The sequence below is a fragment of the Apaloderma vittatum genome, unplaced genomic scaffold (genome assembly GCF_000703405.1).
Source record: "Apaloderma vittatum isolate BGI_N311 unplaced genomic scaffold, ASM70340v1 scaffold7001, whole genome shotgun sequence".
Taxonomy (NCBI): domain Eukaryota; kingdom Metazoa; phylum Chordata; class Aves; order Trogoniformes; family Trogonidae; genus Apaloderma; species Apaloderma vittatum.
The window spans coordinates 1-21,644 of NW_009700784.1; the positions used below are offsets into that span (position 1 = coordinate 1).

Here is a 21,644-nt window from a genome sequence, read left to right on the forward strand (position 1 = left end):
AAAACTACTATTTAAGCAAAGTTGTCTGTGTAAAGCCTAAACTGTATATAAACCAATCCGTATTTATAAAATTACAACAGCTGGTAAAACAAAGTTACTGTTCACTATCATGCATTTATTCTTTTATACAGAACTGTGTACTCTTGTCTTCCAAACTTCCATGGCTGCTACTGGTTCAGAGAGTAAATAATTAGGCCTGCTAATTTCAATTCATGGATAGCAAATTCTGCAAGGCAGGATTTACATGGAAGTCAGGCACAGCTGATGTCTTTTTTTCTTTTCTTTTTGTGAAGCTCTTTGTACATGTATGTGCTGAATTAATAAAGGGCAGGTTAGAGTAACAGTCTCTTGATCAAAAGGAGAATGACTGTCTACGGTAAGAGGTTACAGATTGAGATCCAAACAGCCATTTCAAGTTCAGTGCAAGTTTTTATGAGCAAGATAGAGAAGCTTCATAAAGAAACTTAACTATTGAAACTCTTGCTTATTCCTCTAAATTACTTGGAACGTTAACTAAACCACATTTTAGGCAATATGGGATAAAATACATTTCTGCAATTGCTCTTTGAATTAGTAGTCAAAAGTATGTCGCTGCAATTAACTGCTCGATGGAAAGAGCTTCAGTGTTTACATGTAGGGAACAGAGCAGACTGGTCACAGTATGACAATTCCTGCTTCTTTCCTTCCATTTCCATTTCCAACTGCAATGGGGGATGTGTAAAGGTGAACAAAGGAGAGAAAGAGAATGTGTCTCTGAAACTGAAGTAGTGGTGATAGTTGTATTGGTGTGAAAATGTGGATATGTATAGCAATTTCTCATGAAAGTTCATAGTGTGTGAATAAATACTTGCAAAGCTTTTCTGGTACTATTAAAAATAAACATATTTAGAGATTTTTATCTTGTTTTATGTCTTAGAAAATGTTCTGTGTTTGCTATTTAGATTTTCTGGTTTTTTAATAGGTCACAACTATGGATATTTCATCTAACAAAGACGAGGAAGAAAACTCAATGCATAATACAGTTGTCCTCTTCTCTAATAGTGACAAGTTCACTCTCCATCAGGTAAGGATAGTAGTTACTGTATTTTCAGTTTGTTTCTCTGTTTTTAATTAGAAAAAAGTAAACAAATGTCTTTGTTAGGAGTTGAATTGTATAGCAAGCTAGCTGGAGTCGAAGTCGCGTTTTCAGAATTTAGTGTCTGGCACATGTTAAAAATCTGCTCTTCTCTATCATTTCAGGATATGTGTGTGGTTTGTGGGAGTTTCGGCCAAGGTGCTGAGGGCAGGTTGCTTGCGTGTTCTCAATGTGGTCAGTGTTACCATCCATACTGTGTCAGTATTAAGGTGAGCGCTTTCGTTACATAAAAAAAATTACTTGATTAGACTGTTTCCAGATTGTACTTTAATGGCACTATGCTGCCTTCGGTTTTGTGGTAATTAGGGGAGTCATTAACTTGTTAGATATTCATCAGCTAATGTGACCATTATTTGTATGCGACTTGTGAAAGACTTTAATTAAATGTCATTTTATGGTATGCATTGCCTCCAGAGAAATTAACCTTTTTGTGATTTCGCAACCATAAATAGCGCTGATTATCCAGCAGTTGGTTAAAATAACAGTTTGAGATATAGGCTTAAAACCTAAATACAAGCAGAATTAAAAACAAAGAAAAAAATTAGACTGCATCTTCATTTACTAGGGGCATAAGGTTTAGTTGATTAAATTTGTCTGTTGACTGTCAGAATTGACAGCAGTTGGAGTGGTTAATTAATACATTTTGCATTCATTAGTCTAGGAGAGAATGTGTGAAAATTAAATTTGAATGGTATGAGATGACTTAGCAAGCACAAAATAAGCTATTTACTGCAATATATACACTGTACACTCATTACTGTTTACCATATAAGTACCTCTATGTGAAAGGGGGATTTTTTTAAACATGTCACAAAACTTTAGTTTAAATGTACTTTACAAAATGCCGTATGCATATTTCATGCAAATCTAATTTGGGTTTATATTTATATGCTACTTTTCCATTATGTATTAATTGCAATAAATTAGTTGTTTACTTCAGATGACTAAAACCCCAGTACTAGTTATCACAGGTAATTTAGGAAGGATGCAGAGTTTGTAGTGACCTGAATCCTGGCTTTACTACACAGTTAAAAAAACCTTCATCAACTGTAGGACCGTATACTCCTACAAGGAGTAAAATGCCCTGCACACAGTATGTATTCTCTGGTATGGTAGTTTATCCAAAGAAATTACATTCTGGAAAAATGTCAGTAATTACAGTTTCTTTCTGTTTAATCCGTTTGCATTTGTTGAAACTTCAGAAAGTCTAATTGATAAACGGCTACTTGTGATGTGGATGGTGTGCACAGAAGAGCGCCCTGTTCTCCACTAGCCAGACCTTAATTTGCACAGCGACTGCGCTTCGCAGAGCACTTCTCAAATCACTTTCACCTCGCCCTTTGCAGATTACTAAAGTGGTGCTTAGCAAAGGCTGGAGGTGCCTGGAGTGCACGGTGTGCGAAGCCTGTGGGAAAGCCACGGACCCGGGCAGGCTGCTGCTCTGCGACGACTGCGACATCAGCTACCACACCTACTGCCTGGATCCGCCGCTACAGACCGTGCCCAAGGGAGGCTGGAAGTGCAAATGGTGTGTTTGGAACTGGGGTCAGAAATACTTGACCACTCGCCTCTTTTGCTTTTTGTCACCGTGTTTGCAATGTCAATTGAACTTTAAGAATGTTTTAATTGTGTTTAAAATAGGTGTATTAAAGCAAACAAAATATTTTGAATTGTTTCGTTTGATTACTAGTTTAATAAGGCAACTGTCATCTCTTAATACTGTTTCTTCATGCCCAAAACCACGTAAGTAGAGGCAAACAGAATTTTTCTTCCGAAGCTCTTAGCCAAAAAGAAATGCAATTTACATTCATTGGAACATTCATTCCTAGGTTCACCTGGAAAATGAATGGGTGCTTTACCAAATTGTTCTCAAAATAAGACCCTCTGAAAACGTTTTGTTTCACTTGGGTGAAGTACAAACAGACTCAACCTCTCACATGGTTTAGGTCTCCATATCTCAAAGTGAATGGCAACTGGAAGAAGAAACTCCTTTGATGTGTTGAGCTGTTATAAATACCCATCTGCCTGCTTCTGCAGATTGAAGGGGATTCTTATTTAGGAACTTTCTTTAAAGCATTTTAAAAATGTTGGTAGTGTTCAAAATCTAAATAATATCATTTTCATTCAGTTAAAAAATTAATTTGAGGTCCACCCACCCCACAATGGTTAGTGATGTAAAACTTAATTACTTACCCAGTTCTAAGTAGGAGGATTTTAAAGACAGAAGATAATCTTCCTGTGAACTGCAAGTAATAGTTCATTTTGTCTGTTCTGCAGGTGTGTTTGGTGCAGACACTGTGGAGCAACTTCTCCAGGTTTAAGATGTGAATGGCAAAATAATTACACACAGTGTGCTCCCTGCGCAAGTTTGTCTACCTGCCCAATCTGCTATCGCACTTACAGGGATGAAGAGCTTATAATTCAGTGCAGACAGTGTGATCGGTAAGGATTTTTAATATTTTACAGGTTTTTCCTGTTTGAGGCTTATTTTAAATTTTTCCCCTAATGTAAAAGCGTGGAGATGAAGGGAATGGTCTTGTGGTCAAGTGCACTGGATTGAGTCTCAGAAGTCTGGTATTAGTTTGTTCCTGGTTGTACCACAGACTTGAACGGCATGACTCGGGGCTAATTAATTAATGGCTCTGTGCCTCGTTTTCCCCCTCTGTAAAAAAAGCAACACAACACCTTAATTTAGCTTGCAAGATTATTGTTGTGAGGCAAAATCTAAATTGCAAAGTATCGAATTAGTTACAATGATTGCAATATAGGAAGAAAATTATAATACTAAGACATACTTGCTTCCAGGACATTGTTTTATAGAGAGCTCCTTCCTGTGAAAGGAAGGAGATAATCTGATACTATATAGACAATATTTAACATACATGACTACAGGGTAATACTATATGTGAGGAACCTGATTCATCGTTTCTCCCTAGCAGAATTTAAACTAGTATTTCTCATTCACTTGGGCCCTATACTGATAATTGGATCTCCTAAAACACCACGTATTTCCTTTAAATTGTATTTTTTTCTCCCACTTAATTTCTAGATGGATGCATGCAATCTGTCAGAACTTAAGCACAGAGGAGGAAGTGGAAAACATAGCTGATCTGGGGTTTGACTGTACCATTTGTAGGCCATACATACCACCAACAAACGGTAAGAAGACAATTGAAACGAACGGCAGGATTGCACACTATAATAAATAGGTTTGGGAATGTATTACGGTTCTTTTCTCTGGTGGAGATTTGGCTCATGGTGGAAGTAAGATTTTTTTTTTGGTATTTATTTTAAGGACCCTTCTGGAAGTGTCCTCAGCTCTTTCGCACCCTCTAGTGATTGACTGCAAGGCCAAAAAAAAAACTGGCAGGGGGAATTCTGGCTACAATTTATCGGAGATGATTTGGGTAAACAACTAAAAGCATCTGGTGTTGAAAAGGGTAAAAGGCATCTCACTGTGTGAATTGGAAGGACGAAAGACCAGTTCTGTGGAGTTACTAACTGCAGAGGAATCTGAAAATCAATTCTAAGCAGAAAAATGTTATATATTTTGATAGTTTGAGTCTATCTGAAGAGTAGTAGCTCATAACAGCAGTCTGTATAAGCATTTTCCCCCCTCCTCCCTAAAGTTTTATTAATGCCACTCCCTCAGCAATCCCAGTATTTAAGACCGATGCTTCCCTCCCTAGCTACAAGCTTTAAAAAAATTCACCATACTTTCCTGCTTGGGAGTTGCTGCTTTCTTGTTAGATAAAACATACAGTTCTTCCTGATGAACTTTGCTCTCCTCTGTACCTGTTATCAGAGAATCTATGAACCAACTTCCTCATGAGTCCTTATTGCAGCTCTGTGCCACCGGTACTTCAGGTTACTGCAGTTTTAAGCGCAGCTCCAGCATCTGGTTCTGTGCGATGGTGCTGGTTAATGTCACTGAGAGTGGCCTGTCAGCAATTATATTGGCCTGTTCCATGATTTATGGCCTCGCTACAAGGGTGGTGTCCCGGCTCTGGTTTCTCTGCATGTCAGCTCATGGGAGTTTCTGCCTCAGTCTGCTTCTTGAACAGAGCACAGACACCTCTGCCCATCTTTAGCGTAATTGCACGTTGAAGTGTTCGCATTAGCTCTTCATGGGATATCATGAGAGTATGGTAGGAAGAAGGTACAAGAACTAAAATGAACTAAGATGTCAGTAAAATTGGCTTTTTGAGCAAGACTGAAGATAGGTGAGGCATGTGTTCTGAGATGTCTGCCAGGAAAAGTTCGATAGAGCATCTGATGTCCCTTTACGCTGCCATCTCCTCGTTACAGTGTGGCAGTAATTGTAACTTCCTGACACAGCCATGGAGATACGTGTGCTTCCTTGTTGTGAAACGCTTCCGAGTGTCCTGCCTTTAACACTGTTAGAAGAGTGACTTAGGTATTTCTGCAAGTCACTTCAATTTTGGAACCTGCTTTCACAAATTCAAAGAGATGGAACAGTGGGAAAACGAAGGAACTTGCAGATAAAACACAGATTTTTGTTTATTTTGGTAATAAGCTTTGGGCACTTAAATCCAAGAAATACTCCCTCTTCCTTCCACTTTGGAGCTGGCAGAGCTACCTTTTAGAGAAAATTAAAGCCCATAACATGAGATGAAACAATTTCACAAGATTGTGTTGGAGAGGTTTCACTTCCAGGAATGAGCTGGCCTCTGAGTTAGTCCGTCCTGCACACCTTCATGAAGTTGTGTTCCTAAGGTTTGTTACTCCAAGGTGATACATGCTTATTCCAGGCAATAGGAACCAGTTCCATGAGACCTCTCAGGGAGTTCCCAAGCTTTCTTTGCAGGTTTTTTGTCACCTTTTCTTCTAAGACAAGTTTCTCTGCTTATTCTTTCACGTTTCAACTCAGTGTATATATAGTACTTTAACATGTACATTTGCACGGTTGCACGTCTGAATATGGCCTTGAATGCATGTTCATAGAAATACTTGCATGTACTTCTATACACAGTGTTTTGGTCTTTTATTAATTATTCTACAACTCCTTTGAAAATTTTCTCTATTTTGTTTTGTTTCAAAGTGAGAACAATTGGCATTTGATAAACTCAGGAAAACATACTTCAGCTGATAGTAGAAAGCTTCTTAAAATGTACCGTATTACATTTTTCTTACTGGGATGGTTCTTGATTTTTCCATTTGATGTACCACAGAGGATACTAATGTGTTGTTTCAAGTATTATTGCAAGCTTTTAAACTACTTTCTTTGTAGAAAAAGCAAGAGCTCCTCAACCTAGTTAATTGCCAATATGTTGCAGATTTACTGTTGGTAAAGAGTAAATGCTTGTAGCGTGGAGGTATTGAGAAAAAGCTTCAATTTTTCTTCATTTCTGAACACAGAAGTTTAAATTTCTCTTTCCTGTTGCAAGAACACCAGATGCGTATCTGGTAATCTTACTAACTGATCTTCTTCAGAAAACAGAAATAAAATCTAAGTATTTTTTTTTTATTCTTGAACGTACGTGAATATCAAACCCCAGACTATGGTAAAATTTGCTCCAAAATAGTATACTGTAAACATTCATTACTAGATTCTTTTGAAATAAACGTCTCTGATAGGTGTTTCATAATCTTCCTCTTAGTACGGTCTCAAGTTGTATGTCCCCAAGATATCGCTGTGCCTTGCAGAATTTTTTGTCTTGTTTAGATTGCTTGAGTGTTACCGTGGGTGGGTATTGGCAGCTGCTCTAGGTAGCAGCAGCTTTCCTTCAGTCCTGTAACTCCCGGACGTGGAGGTGTGCGCATCCCTCGTCCACATTCCCTCCTTGAGGAGCAGCACTCAGCCATCTGCCCTTCGCTTGTGCCCCTCTGTTGTTTGCCCTTGCTGCAAATGCTGCCTCTTCCTCGCTTAACTCCCGCCCTCGCTCCATCCCCGTAACTCCGGCTTCCTCCTCCCTTGGTGTTATTTTTTTGTCCTCTGCAGGAGGCAAAGGACCCGACTCTGCCTGGCGTTCCTTAGCCAGGTACAACTGATCTGGTAACGGTGGCTGGTGGCTGCCCCGGGCACGTGTTCTTTCTGGGGCTCAAGTGAGCTGCCCGCGGAGGCACGGAGGAGTTTGCGTCACTTGCTACATCCGAGCTAACTGCCAGTGATACCGGTGTCACGGCTGGGAGCCTCTGTTGTACGGTTCTCGTGGAACTGAATTAAACTTTCCCTCATTCTGAAACTTCATTCTGTGTATTTTACAAAGAGAGGATGCAGAAACAGCATAATACTGTATGTTAAAAAGTTAACTTTGGGGCTCTTTTTATCATTTGGTGTATTTATTATGTCAACTCTTCATGTCGTTGTAAGTTACTGTATTTCCAAAGGGGTCCCTGCGTTACGCTCCCTGTTACGCCAGCACCCACTAGTGCTGCTCAGTGTTGTGTTTCTTCATCAACCATTTTGCTCCATGCCTTGTGCTGATTTCCTTTCTTCCTTGAAGTGCTCTTTTCTGTTAGAGCCTTCCAAATGGCAGCCTCCTTTCTTTTTGAAACTGCGATTCTTCTCATTGTATTGTATTCTGTGCAATTACTTGTTCTCAACTGAAGCTGCTAAATGATGTACAATATTCATCATGTTTAAACCCCTTTGCAAATAAGCCTAGTAATTTTGTTTAAACTTCATCTAAGCGCCTCAGAAAGCACTTTTTTGTTCAATGCTTAATTTTTTCCCTTGTACAGTCTTTCTCTAACAGTACTGTGTTTCTCTGTTATCTATTTTATTGATTTTAGTCCTTATTCTGCACTCTAATTAGCTTCTTTTCTGGAAGTCTGTTTGATACTGTCTTCAAACACTGTTTATTTGTGCAGCTTTTCTGAGTTGGTCTCTGAAGGCCCCACCTCTGTCACTATCAACTTGTTTATGCGACTGTTCCAACTCTATGCAGTCTCCAGAGCTAAAATTGCTCACAAACTGACCTGGCCCAGAAGAACGCTCACTGTTCTTTGACTTTTAAATAAGGATTTCGAATTCCCATTCACAGGTGTCTTTCTGAAATTTTTGTTTACCTTAGATTCCAGTTCAGTAATTGCTATCTCTCTCTGTCTCTTAAAACATCTTGTAAATTATAATAAGTTAAATGAACAGATGATGCCTTATTCCACCTTAAATATTTCTTACAATCTGCCCTTTTTTGTTCTTTCGGTTCAATGCTTTTGAGTATCTTCCATCCTGCAGCTTGTCCCATGGTGTGGTTTGTTTTTTTTAATTTCCTTCCAGTGCAATGTTTCTTTCAAAAGCTCACTTTCAAATTATTGTTTTCCTTGTCTTTTCCTTCCACTGTTGGGTTATCAGTTTTTCTGTAATTTTCACAGACTGCTGTCATTTACTAATTGCACGGAATGCTGGTTTCTGTATCATACACTTCATAGACTTAAATAAAACTTTTAAAGGACTGTAGTTTTTCAAGACAGGCTTTTACTTTCCCTCAATTTTTTTTTTTCACATGCTTAGTAAGCATCCTCCAGATTGCATCTTCATTATTGTATTTAGTGAAGAATTTAAGTGTTGCTTGGAAGCTTTTGTGCTATTCGTGGTCAGGCCCCCGGTCCCACCTTGTACGTGGGGTGGTGAGCCGCAGCACGCGGCCGGTGGGCTGAACCTCCCGCAAATGCTCTGCCTCAGTGGCCTCATCTTGTGAGGCAGATGTTGGTCTGAGTCTTAACTCCAGCGTGGATAAGATTTCTAGGCAAAAAAAAAAACAAAAAAGAAAGCAGCATGGATAAACTTGCCTATATGGTAATTCTCACTGTGTCAGACTAACAGGCTTTCTGGTTCTAGTTCTCAGTGTTGTGAGAGAAAAGCTTCTAATTTCGTTTTACTTACCCTGCCTACCTAATCTCTTAAAGTCGCTACTAATATTAAAAGTCTAGTCGGCACATCAGAGCTTAGGGAAGCATGATTACAGTTATTGTAATTACGGCAGATAAGAAGAGCATTCCTACCCACAACAACAGTGCCGCAGTGTTATAGGACATTTTGATCATTATTGGTTCGGTCACCCTGTTCCAGTGCTTCCCTGAAGCGCAGAAGCTGTCGGTTTTTGAAAGTTGAGTTTCTGCTGTTCCATATATCAATACTCTTGTCTTGAATAAGAATTACCCTGCCTAACTTCAGCAAGTCCTCTTTCATCTGTTTGCGCATACATGAGCCGTCTCACCTGTGCTGTGTAAGAGACCCGACAGCACAGACACAGCTGGAATCTTGTGCACGAAGCTGCCGGCGTGTGCCTGCCCCTCCTTGGGGAAATACGACGGCGGCTGATACCCCGTTCATAAAGCCCTCCCAATTTTCATGCTTAGGTCAACAAAACCTAGACTTCATGACGATTGTAGAGGTTAATTTTCGATACAGTAGATCCAGTGTGTTCATTTGTCCTTGGTCCATTAGAAGGAGATAATTTACCGTCGAGCTCAGTGCCAGTCCAATGCTGTTCTTGGCTCTAGAAGTTGGAGGACTTCAGTTTATATCAGGCTTGTTTTGTAGTCACATCTTTGTGACACTGGAAAGCACTTTAAAATAAAGGTGCTAGTGGCTGTTGCCAACAGCATAAACTAGGGAGTTTAATGGAACTGTTTGAAGGAAAATTAATTGATAGTTCAGATTAAATCAAGTCACCATTTTTAAAAGTTGAAATTATTTTCCTTGTATTTTTCAGTGCCTTCTTTGGACTGTTGTGATTCATCAGTTGGAGCTCAGATTATTTCAAAATCAAAAGAACTAGGTAAAGAATGTAAATGCTTAATCTTTGATCATTTAGCATATTTGAAGGATATATTTTTACATGAGACAAAAAAATTCATTTTTCTCTTGTTTTATAACACACAGCATTAACTGTCCTTCAGTTACCACAGCATGCTTTTCATTTTTTTTCCGCATTCTCTCTTTCTTCTCTTTTGCCTGCCATAGCTGCACTGTAATAATGACCTAAAATTATGCTTTGATCCTGCAGACTTAGTTGCTTGCCTTAATATTAGCAGTGATAACACAGTGGGGCTGAGTCAGGCATGCACAGAAATGTTTACAGGCTCGAGCTGTAGGAGGACACAACTTTTCTCTACCTGTCTAGTTTGTGCTAGAAATTGATAATCCTGACAAGCCTACTCACAAGTCACGTTTTACAATGATAGTACCTGACAGCTTCTGTCATGTCAGAATTTGATACCACACAAATTTCGGTCTCCTCAAATCTTCAGTTCGAAAAAAGAGTATATGGTTATTTATTTTTTTTAAAGGGAACTTTTTTTTTTAGCAAGAAAAGTCATCTGGGAAGAACTGTGTTCAAAACCAGCTGTGTTTGGAGGTGTGAGATGTTACCTAAGAAAATATTTTATGTTCAAGGAAATAGGTGTTAGGATGTTTATATGTTTTCAAAAACTGTGTTATCAGATCATTATTTAATTGGCTCTGAAGAGCAGAAGCGTTGTCCCAGCCTCGTCATTATTTGGTAATTCTCTGAAAGTTCCCAGACCTCCACTAGCAGAGCCCCAGCACAGGTGACAGAACCTTTCTGCGTGATGAATTGGGGAAAGCTGGAGTTTACCCCCAGACTCAGTTGCCACATAACAGCTTGAGGAGGAAGCGGTCTTGGGAGATCTGGGTTCCACCCATGATTTCCAATTTGATCTTGAGCAGCTCACTTGATGTAGCTTGGCTTTTATCTGCCTATGAAATGGGGCTGATAAGGTTTTCAGGGTTTCTGGGAGATGTAAGGTCATTAATAAGGTGAAGGTACGAAGCAGAGGACCTTGGCTGATGAGCAACAGGGACCCAAAGGAGGACTTTTACAGTTTTCTGAGTGCCAAGGATACAGAAATACCCTGCAAGACACCAGTTTCCATAATCAGATTGTTCTTTCTAATGAGTCCTTGTTGTAAATTGTTTTGTAGCAATGTAATTTGCTGGATTTGACTCAGTTATGAAGCTGTAACTGTAACATGTAAGACAGTATCAGATATCTCTGGTGTATTTATACCAATTTCCTCACTCGTGAATCAGCTCCATACATGTGGATTATTATCTCTTAAAAGTGCTGTTCCTGAAAGGCTAAGACTTGTACATTAAAGAGTTTTATATTGCTGTTATGATTCATTTAACTTTTATAGACCCACCGAAGACATACACCCAGGATGGAGTCTGCTTGACAGAATCCGGCATGTCTCAGTTACAGAGCCTAACTGTTACAGTACCAAGAAGAAAACGGACGAAACCAAAGCTTAAACTGAAGATTATAAATCAGAACAGTGTGGCTGTGCTTCAGACACCCCCAGATGCCCAGTCAGAACACTCACGAGATGGGGAGATGGATGACAGTAGAGGTAGCAGTCTACTTTTGGCATGTCTTGGGGTGTTGCAGTACATGTGTGTATTGCAAATATCCCTGAGAGTTTTTATTATACTTGTACTCATATATTTCTGTACAGAGTGCTTTATGGAAGTTACTTGGACAATAGTCATGGCTCATTGTCCATTTCAGGGCTTTTCCTTGTTCTTCTGTTCATGGATCATCTGTCTTTTAGGAAACTCACCTTTCTTAGACTGGGAATACCAGTTGCCCTTTTGTCTAATCCTTGGGTTACCTGTGGGAAATGCTGTGCGCTCGCCGAGTACAGTGTATCCTGAGGCTCTCAGATTTGTGCAAGCACTGTTTAAAAGTGGCAACACTGGATCAGCAGTGCAGTGTCTAGATCACTGTAAAGCTGGTATTTTAAACAAGGGGGAAAGTGGAGCTGAGAGTATTTCTTCTTTTCTGAAAGAAAAATAAGGCAGGCTGAACTGAGAGTCCAAAGGAAAAAAAATCTTATATTTCCATAGACAAAATGAGTGTTCTGATTGTCCTCGTTTCCACAGTAGAATTTAAGGCAGATTTTGAGTTGGGAACTGAATTCTGGATGTTGCTGTAGTTCAAGTAGATGATGCTGTACGTAGAGTCCTACTGAAGGGTTTCAGATGCCAGGATGCGGTACCTGTGGAGTGTGGAGTCGAGGCAAGATTTAGCAGCATTTTTGTGACTTCCTAGGGCTGATGAGATGAAGGGATCTGGGTTAACACTTGCCTACCCAAACACATCCCTGGGCATGGGGATGACATTTCAGTCAGCAGGAGCAGCCCGTGGGAGAGCTCTTTCCGCCACCAGTCTAGACAGGCAGCAAAGATCCACCATCCTAGGGCCAGCGGTGCTTGTCTTTTCTGCTTCCCTCCCAGCTGAGCGAGCCCGGCAGCCCCAGCTAGAGAAGCCCAAAGGTGGGACATGAGAGCGGGAGAAGGATATCGGAGGAGCCACCCCCACTCTTCCAATCCCCGCTCTTCTGACATTAGAACAGACAGCCAGTGGTACAGTGCCATTCTCCTGTCCTCTTTGCCACGGGCTGGCTGTTCATCCTGATAAGCGTGTTGGCAGAATGGGTGTTAATGCACGGGCAGGGGAAAGCCTGACTTACAGGCAGGTGGGAAAGTCATTACGTGAGTTGTGCAGGTGTTTGTTACGAGAGGAACAGAGGAACATGGGCACCCCACCGCACCACCATCTAAAGTGCTTTCTGTTTATGCAACATTGCCACGTTGTTAATCAGATTAAATGTCATAAGAAGCTTTTTTTAGATACAGAGAGTGTACTTGAGATAGCTGGGTAGTTTAACTGTCAGTGCGGTTTCAGCGTTAACTTGTTGATAAAATGATTGTTCCTATTTGATTAGTGCATTGTTGCAGTCTGCTGTTTTGTTAATAATAGTTTCCCTTTATTTGTTTATAACCTTTGAAACAGCAAACTAGTTGTTTTTCTTTCACTTGTTTCAGTATTCACAGGGTCTGGTACCTTACCCTGCCATTACACTGACTCTTAAATTTCATCTCATGCTTTCATATAGTTCATCAGGTGGGTCTCTGAAAGCAAAGAACACTTTTGAATTTGGTTTGAAGGCATGAAGATAGAGAATTAACCATTCCCCTTGTTCTTTCTCAGTGGTTAGGCATCTTTACCTTTACAAACATGTACCTGTTTTCTGCATAGCTTTTTTCTAACTTCATTATCTGCTTGTTGGCATTCACAGGTATCCGTTTTCAACTAGATAACAGGATATATAAATGTAAGAGCAGAGTATGAAAGGGAGAGCCAAAGCTTCCCCAGGCTTCAGTTTCAGTTCTGGTTACCTTTTGTTGCCTTTTTGAGAGACAGAGCACATACATACGGGAGACAGTAACAGCACAGCGTGTACATGGTAGATTGGCTGGATTTACTGGAAACTCTGCAGAGTGGATCAGTGCCTGTTCTCCGAACATCCAAAATTTTTGTATCAGCATCAGGATGGCTAAAGCTGTGTCACAGCCTTAATGGGTGCAGCGTAGTGTAGTAATTCCAGGCAAAGAGGAATAACCCTTACTTTGACTCTGAAGTTCCAAGTGGAAAAAAGAGACTGTATCTGAGAAAACTGAGGTTGGTTGTGGTAGTTTCGTTACCATCTCATCTATACTTTCATGATATTGGGCATTTCCTTAGGTGTTCCACGTTTTAAAGTCCACTTAAAAGTTCACCTTGCTTTGGGATCTTCAGCTGTGATAAACTTAATGTGGCTCTTTGATACTGTTTGTAGGGCTGGGCTTTGTAAGTAAATAGGAAGGGCCACTGTGGGGTTGAGCGGTCGATGTGCTGCTTTGTGTAGCGGGACATGGTAGTGCTCAAGCAGATTTCTCTTCTGCCAAAAGTGGTCACTTTAAGAGGAGGAGGGAATTGGCTGTGGTAGCTGGTGGAGACTGCCTTTGCTGAGCAGTCAGCTTTGTTGGTAAAAGGCAGAAAAGTCTTCATCAGTAGGAAAGTGTGGTCCATGACCCAGCCTGTACGAGAGCAAGGGTTGTAGTTCTGTCACAGCAGCAGTTGTATGAAGGAGTCCAGCTCTCCTCAGTATTTCTTTGTCCCGATTTGAGCTAAATAGAACTGGTTCTGTTCAATGATTTTGCTTTTCAGTTCAGCCTCTTCTAAGAGACTGCACGTTTCGAAGTTAACAGCATGTTTTTGCAGACAGTGCCGGCTACTGAAGGGATAGCACCTGGGGGTTATAGTCACTGCCAGGGATTGGTACCCAGAAAGGCTCTTGCTTCTACTTGCTCCTCTAGTGACCAAGTCACTGCAGGTGTTCTGTGCCACGATAGGGTGCTGGGAAGTAGAAGGGTCGCAAGGAAGTAAAATGTCACACCTCTGGGAAGGATTAGACAAAACAAGTGACACAGAACTGGCCAACAAAAGTCTTCCATTCCATACACGTCATATTCAGTATAAAGCTGAGGGATCACAGGGGTTAAGCCTTCCTGAGTAGCCAGCGTCCGAGGAGGACTCCATCCGTTCCTCTGCCATTGATCACAGTCCTTGAGTTCCTGAACCTGGCTCCTGTGTCTGATTCTTCTCTGCCGCTGAGCCTGGGGCTTCCCCAGTGCCGCCTGCTCTGCAGCATCAGTGGGCATTGCTACTGGCAGGAGGAAGTTGGGTTTGATACTGGTTTTGTATATATTTGTATGCATCTTATTATTTTCATTATTTCCTCGTTAGTACTCTTAGTGTTTCATTAAAGCTGTTCTAGTTTTCTAATCTGTAAGTCTCTCTGCCTTATTCCCTTTCCCTTCCCCCTTGGGAGAGGAGAGAGATTATTAGAGAGCATCTGTCGTTTTGTTTGGTGGCTGGCCCAGCCCTAATCCTCGACACTCCCTTTTATAATTGTGTGTGGGTTTAGACCACGTAGAATTACACACCTAAAACGAAAGCAATTCTAATTCTATATGGAATTCTAATATCTTTTCAGGGGCAAGAGTATATTTAACATTTCAAAAGCTTTACAGTAGAATGAAGATGTAACATATGACATTTTGGGAATAACTAACGTAAGAACAACATGGACCTGTTGGAGCAAGTCCACAGGAGGCCACGAAGATGACCAGGGGGCTGGAACACGCCCCCCCCCCTCCGTGAGGACAGGCTGAGAGAGTTGGGGCTGTTCAGCCTAGGGAGGAGAAGGCTTCAAGGAGACCTTAAGCAGCCTCCCTGTACTTAAAGGGGGCCTACAGGAAAGAAGGGGAGGGACTCTTTATCAGGGAGTGTAGTGGTAGAACAAGCGATAATGGTTTCAAACCGAAAGAGGGTAGGTTTAGATTAGATATTATGAAGACATTCTTTACTGTGAGAGTGGTGAGACACTGGCATGAGTTGCCCAGGAAAACTGGCTGTCCCCTCCCTGGAAGTGTTCAAGGCCAGGTTGGACGGGGCTTTGAGCAACCTGGTCTAGTGGAGACTCTCCCTGCCCATGGCAGAGGAGTTAGAACTTGATCTTTAAGGTCCCTTCCATTCCACCCCAAACCAGTCTATGACTCTATGATATCAGAAACACAATTAACTCCGTTTCTCTTAAACACCAAAATCTTTTTAATGCCATCATACTTTATATCTGTTTCTTACCAAAGAATATAAACTCTAACTCAAAGTTACAGTCTCCATCTTCAAGGCTGAGTCATTGCTTTGGGCTGAATTTTCTATTATGTAAGTCAGATTCCTCTTTATAGATCAGTCTGCTTTCAGTCAGTCACCAGGCTTCAAGTCAAGAACCCTCGAAACCAAGAGTCAGTAAACATTACTGCCCAGGTGTAGGCTGCAGGTTTTCAGCTTCTGAAAGGAGTGACAAAAATTTCTCACTTTCACGTGTAGTAACTATAGCATTTATTCTCTGGTTTTGTGTAGACATCATCTTGCAGGAAACGTATGTACATACTGGTTTTTTTGTGCATAGATAGAGTGGGTTTCCTGAAAGTGTTTAGAGAGTACGAGTATCTACCATTCTTTTGAAGAATCTGTCATTCTCAAATCAGTTTCTCAGAAATAAGTCAGATACAGAAATTTTGGAGAAATATCTTTTTTCCTTTTCCATTTAAAGTTACCGTTGCTTCTTTTCTGCAGAAGGGGATCTTATGGATTGTGATGGAAAATCAGATTCCAGCCCAGAACGGGAAGCTGTGGATGATGATACCAAAGTGGCAGAGGGAGCTGATGGGATTAAAAAAAGGAAGAGAAAACCATATAGACCTGGTAGCGTACAGTATTTTATATGATTGTGTGTCCTTTGTTTCTTTTAAATCTTTTTTTCTGTATAATTAAAAAAAAACCTACCCAAACTTAGTATGGAATTCTGAAGTATTCTACTGCTGATTTGTTATTTTACATTTTTTCCCTGTTATTTTACATTTTTCCCTATTATTTATCCTAATATAATAATAATTATTTATTTATAAATAATTTTTAGTCCTTTTATCAAAAGACTTTCCTACAGGTTGCTGCGCAGCAGTATGCCTGTTATTAGCATGCTGTCAATTACTGGTTAGTAGTGCAAATCTATGCCTTATACTGACTCTTAACTAGATAGGCAAATGTGCTGTAATTACATAATTGATGAAGGCCAGCGTATGTGTATGTATCTGGGAAGAGCTGAACTTTAGAGGACTTTCTGCAAGTATCTTATTTTCTGAAATACATAATTTACTAATTATTTGCAGATCACTTCTGACAGTGAATTTTAGAGAATTCAGTTACTGGATTAGTTCACTTAATTTATTAGTGCAGTCGTCTTAATTAACTTGACTGTGGATTAACTGTGTCTTGGGTGCAGAGACACTTGAGCTGTCTACAGGCAGAAAAAGCCAGAGGTACTGAGCAACTCTGTGGGAAGTTGCTCTGATTCATTAGTGCTAAAACCGAACCCGAGATAATAAGCTCTGCTGAGACACCACCTGGCTTTTGAAGAGCCTTTCCATCACGTACCTTGGCATGTCTCAGAATCTGTGTTAACGTGTCGGGCCTGTGTTTCATTCCACAGCCTCCCGCTACTGCGGATAAGACGTTGATTGTAGCCTTTGCAGTCACAACTGCTGTGTTCTGCCGTCACACCCGTCCTGCTTGTGTAACGGGCCGCGTCTTCTGATAATAAAGATAGTAGGGGAGAGCAGAGGCAATGAAATGATTGAGGAGCTGGAGGCAAGGAATACAGTGGAGGAAGGAAAGGAAGCAGGAGTTACAACTTGGTCCAGTCTCTCTTGCTCCTCTTTCAGTAGCTAAACAAGTCTCTGCTCCCTTGTACCTTCCCCACACCGTTTCCCACAGAGCCCCGTCTCAGCCGGTCAGGGCCGTGTGTCTCTCACCTTCCATCATGGGCCCACCCTGGGGAGAGGGTGCTACAAACCCACATCACGTCAGAGGTTTCCTTTTGCTCTCCAAGTAGTATACCTCAACAAGCCACTTATATCTGCTGCTGGGTCCTCAAGAGAGGAGAGTTCCATTTGCTCTGAGTGTTTGGGAATCATGAGTTGAGCAGCTGTCTCTTAGTCTTCTGCAGCCAAGAATTTCCCTGGAAAATGAAACAAAGCTGCACCCGATGCATGTGCACACACGAACCGTAAAGGGTCAGGAGCACCGCAGTCAATCTTTAATGAAGGATTCTGGAGTTTCAGGCAGACTGATGCTGATGAATTATCTTTCTATTTTGTGATACATCCTTGTCTAGTACCATCGATTGAAGTGGTAGACTCTCTAGTGCAATTTGTAGAGGGTTTTTTGTGGGCTTTTAAGGTTCTTTAATAGATTTCATACGGTAGATTGACTTCCAATTCTAGCCAATTCATCAGCTTGCCAAGGAAGGGAAGGGGGAAAACCAACATCTGAAAGGTGCAAGGTTTGGTGATCTGAAGTTCCTGAAGGATGTTTCGCAGTCCTAAAATTCTGATCCTTTTTGATAGTTACATATATGCCCACCAAGACATTGAAATTCAGACATTTTTCATTAAACTCTGAATGAAAGCTCCTTAAGTAGCTGTGATTCTTTCATAGACCTCTGCAGAGATAGTAGTCCCCTTTATCTGCAGATAATCTTGGCTCACATTCTTACTATGAAACATAGTTTTAAGCAGTATACTGAATTTTTGCATCCTTGTTAGGTATTGGTGGATTTATGGTACGTCAGAGAAGCCGTACGGGGCAGGGGAAGACTAAAAGATCTCTCTCCAGGAAGGATTCTTCCGGATCTGTTTCTGAGCAGTTGCCTGGCAGAGATGAAGGTAAGTGCAGAAATTTGCTCTTGATTTTTTTCCATGCTTGATACAATAAAAATTATGCAATTCATCAACCTAGAATTCTTCCAGAGATGTGCTACAAAGGAAGAAGTTTTTTGTTTGTCGTGATGGCTTTATTAATACAACTGAAAAATACTCATTCCTACATACTTGTGATTTCAGCAGAGCCCATCATTTACAAAGAAGCAAACAATGAATTGCAGGCTACTGTAGGAGATAAATAGTGAGGATTATAAGGACTGTTCTACTGTGTCAGAGTTCTCTTTAGCTTAGCTTTGGCTGGTAGAAGACAGGAAAAAAGTATAAAAATGACGTAGGTTTAGAGCAATCCTTTTTCTAATACACCTTCCTCCAGATGTAGTCACAATCCAGAGGTGTCTTGTGGACCTTCAGTTTTAATATTCACCAGTGTTCCATGTTCCACAACTGTACCTCATGTTTTTATGTGTCTGTTGATGCTCTGGAAAATCCTGTATTAGTGAGTTCAATTATATGCTGTTGTTGCATGAAGAAATAATTGGAGATCTGAGAGTTTCATAAACTACCTTGTGTTTTATGTCGTGAAAGATTATTTTTAAAAAGTCATTCCATATTAATATATTTTTGCATAATAATGCATAACTTTTTTCTAGGGGTGTGTCATATTCTCCCATCAGTTGTTATCTTCTCCAGGGCTGAGGAATCCTACTCTGTTTGGTTTCTCTTCTCTCAGCAAAGCCATTTAAATGCCTTTGATATAGCAGTGGTCAGTAATTGGACACCTAACAAGACGTCCGATTTTGCTTATGGGGCTGGTTCTCTTGCTTTCTGTGTGTGATAGACTAAATTACGTCATCCATCTGGATTTGTTCACAATATCTGATTTAGAAAACACTGAGATATTTTTGAGGTGAGGTGTGGAGTGTATTTAGTTCAAAGCCTATTTCCTATAAAGTTGGCAGAACGAGACGGCTACTTCTGAAGGTTGTTTGGTATTATCCCGGAAAACTCTGGCCTCTGATTCCTCTGATTATTCTCTCCTGTCTGTTCACTATTGTGTTTTTAACTTTTCTAGAGCCAGATCACTTTCTTGCTTTATATTTGTACAACATGGTGGAGAGTGAATCTTTACTACAGCATCCAGGCTGTATTAAAAACTAATAGTTAAATGTTGTCCTTACTTTCACTTGTAGAGCTATTTCATGAAGCCAGTGTGTTTCTTTTATCAGTGCTGATGAGTATGCTAGCAAGGTCCTCCATTCACATATAGCGCCTGCTTTCTTTTTAGTATTAGTGTTATACCTGTGTTTTTCTGCTTTGTAAATGTTTCAGTCTAGTATACTACTTTTTTCAGGTACTTCTGAAAATTTTGCTTTCAAGTTTTTAATCTCTATAGGGATCTCCTCCCTGAAGGTTAAAAAAAAAGAAAATTGCCTAAAAAGTCAATGCCCTGTTGAGGGTAACAGTACAATGTGTATTGTTAAAAAGTGGTATTCTTAAACGAGTATTCTTCAGTTAAAAGTTTGAGCTTCTTTTAGTCTGCTCTGGCACAATTACTTGTTAAGAAAAAAAGCCCTCAGAAAATCTTGGTATGTTTTAAATCATTGCAGCTTGCGGAGAGCCTGCTTCTCAGCTGCCCGCGCTCATGAGCCGTACCAAGTTCTTTGCTACCCTTGTCGTGTTCTGCCCCTTTTCTCTGCAAAAGCTCGAACAGCGCGGAGGTCACAGCGGTGCTGAGCCTCACTTACTCACTGTCCTCTGAACACAGGACAAGAGATTACTGCAGTACAAAGAGTGGCTGATTTTACTACCACGATCGTATAGTTTCTTAAATAACTTCCCGGCGTCATTAACTTGACGTAATTAGCTTTAGCAAGTTTGAAGTAGCAGGACGCAAAAAGTTCTGCTTTTACCTGTGGTGTTTTCCTTGGTCTGTTTTCAAATATCAGGCTGAATGGCACCTCTTATTTCTCTTGAACTACCAGATTCTTAGGTGGCTAGGAGGTATGGAAGTTAAGTTTTTCTGTCTTTGGCCACCGAGGTACAGCAAGATAGTGCTGTGACTGGTATCACATGTGGTGTTTCTTACTGCCGGGGCCCAGGTGCTGAGGTGGCAGGTCACAGCTGGCTAGTTAAAGGCACCTTTAGAGTATATCTAGAGTGATATTCAGTAAACCCATGCATCCAGATAGGTAGCAAGATACGTCAGGTGTGGTGTCACTGTACCTTGAGAGCAAGATACCAAGTAGTTTATTTATTTGCACCTGAATGTTACTTTTTAGGTTGGACAGAGCAGCTGCCAGACACTCCAGTTGAGGAGTCTACCCCAGCTTCTGAAAGTACTGAGAAAATAAAAAAGCGTTACAGAAAAAAGAAAAATAAACTGGAAGAAACCTTTCCTGCCTACTTGCAGGTAAAGCTACTGTTATACTTGTTGTGTAAATCCATTTAAAAACCTGATCTTTATGTGTGTTGATCCATTTAAACCATTACTGTTTCTTTTCCAATTCGCAGTTTATCATACAAGTGAAATGGATTTTTTGTAAGGAATGTTCATAAGTTTGTACAGAAAGCTGTATATTATGTTACATCTCCAGTCCTCTGGTGTTACTACTTAGTGTACAGATCTTTGCTTGCTCTGTGAGGAGACAGCGGGGAAAGAAATCTTTCTTTTCTCTGTGGAGTGACACATGACATTTTTCACCATTCAGCTCTGTAGGATTTCTCTACCTAGATCGTGCCATTTCCTTAAGATACTAATTTTTCTTTTCAAAAGATAATATAATATGATTTGATGGGGGTACTTGTTTTCCTACTGTGGTTTTATGTGCCCTACATATTCCCACCGCAATAATCTCTGCTCTTTCCCCCCCATTAATTCTGCGATGGTCCCTTGCAGGTAAGCGGTAGCTGTTGTGGATAATAACCAGGATATTAATGGCAATTGAGCAACTTAACTACCTTCAACCAATTTATAAACTTACTGGTTTATGTATGTCTCTCGCTGAGAACATTATTTGCTCACTCTTCTTCTCAGCCGCCTTTTTGGTGAAAACTTTATCTTGTAGATGTTCACCAAACGTCATGACATAGACTGTATTGAGATTGAAAACAAAGAATTTAGAGAGAGAGAAAGAACAATCTCTTGTCTAAAAATAATCTGTATTTCATAAGCGAGGAAGTGAGTTGAAAAGACAATACTTAGGCAACATTTCCTTTGGATTAATGAGGATAAATCTTTTTTTATTAATGCACGTTTTGCTCCTGTAAAACCTAGAACATTTCTTAGATTCTTCTTTTGCTCATGTTAGAATAAAAGATACTGAAAAAATCTGCCTTTAACTTTATTTTTAGCAGCCGTGTCCTAAATCAAGGTTTTAAAGACTACATGAAGATACAATAAGTTCTTAT

General features: G+C 40.4%; 1 protein-coding gene across 1 annotated transcript in view; it reads left to right on the top strand.

Annotated features, from left to right (window-relative positions):
- Window positions 1-967: 967 nt before the first annotated feature.
- LOC104281017 (histone-lysine N-methyltransferase 2C-like) overlaps window positions 968-21,644 on the top strand; it is a 67,451-nt gene continuing 46,774 nt past the window's right edge. The window contains 10 exon segments of the mRNA XM_009878867.1: window positions 968-1,063; window positions 1,240-1,344; window positions 2,482-2,663; window positions 3,413-3,577; window positions 4,185-4,294; window positions 9,817-9,882; window positions 11,264-11,476; window positions 16,093-16,221; window positions 18,120-18,239; window positions 20,516-20,646. Coding sequence (XP_009877169.1) covers window positions 971-1,063; window positions 1,240-1,344; window positions 2,482-2,663; window positions 3,413-3,577; window positions 4,185-4,294; window positions 9,817-9,882; window positions 11,264-11,476; window positions 16,093-16,221; window positions 18,120-18,239; window positions 20,516-20,646 — 1,314 coding nt within the window. The 5' untranslated portion in view covers window positions 968-970.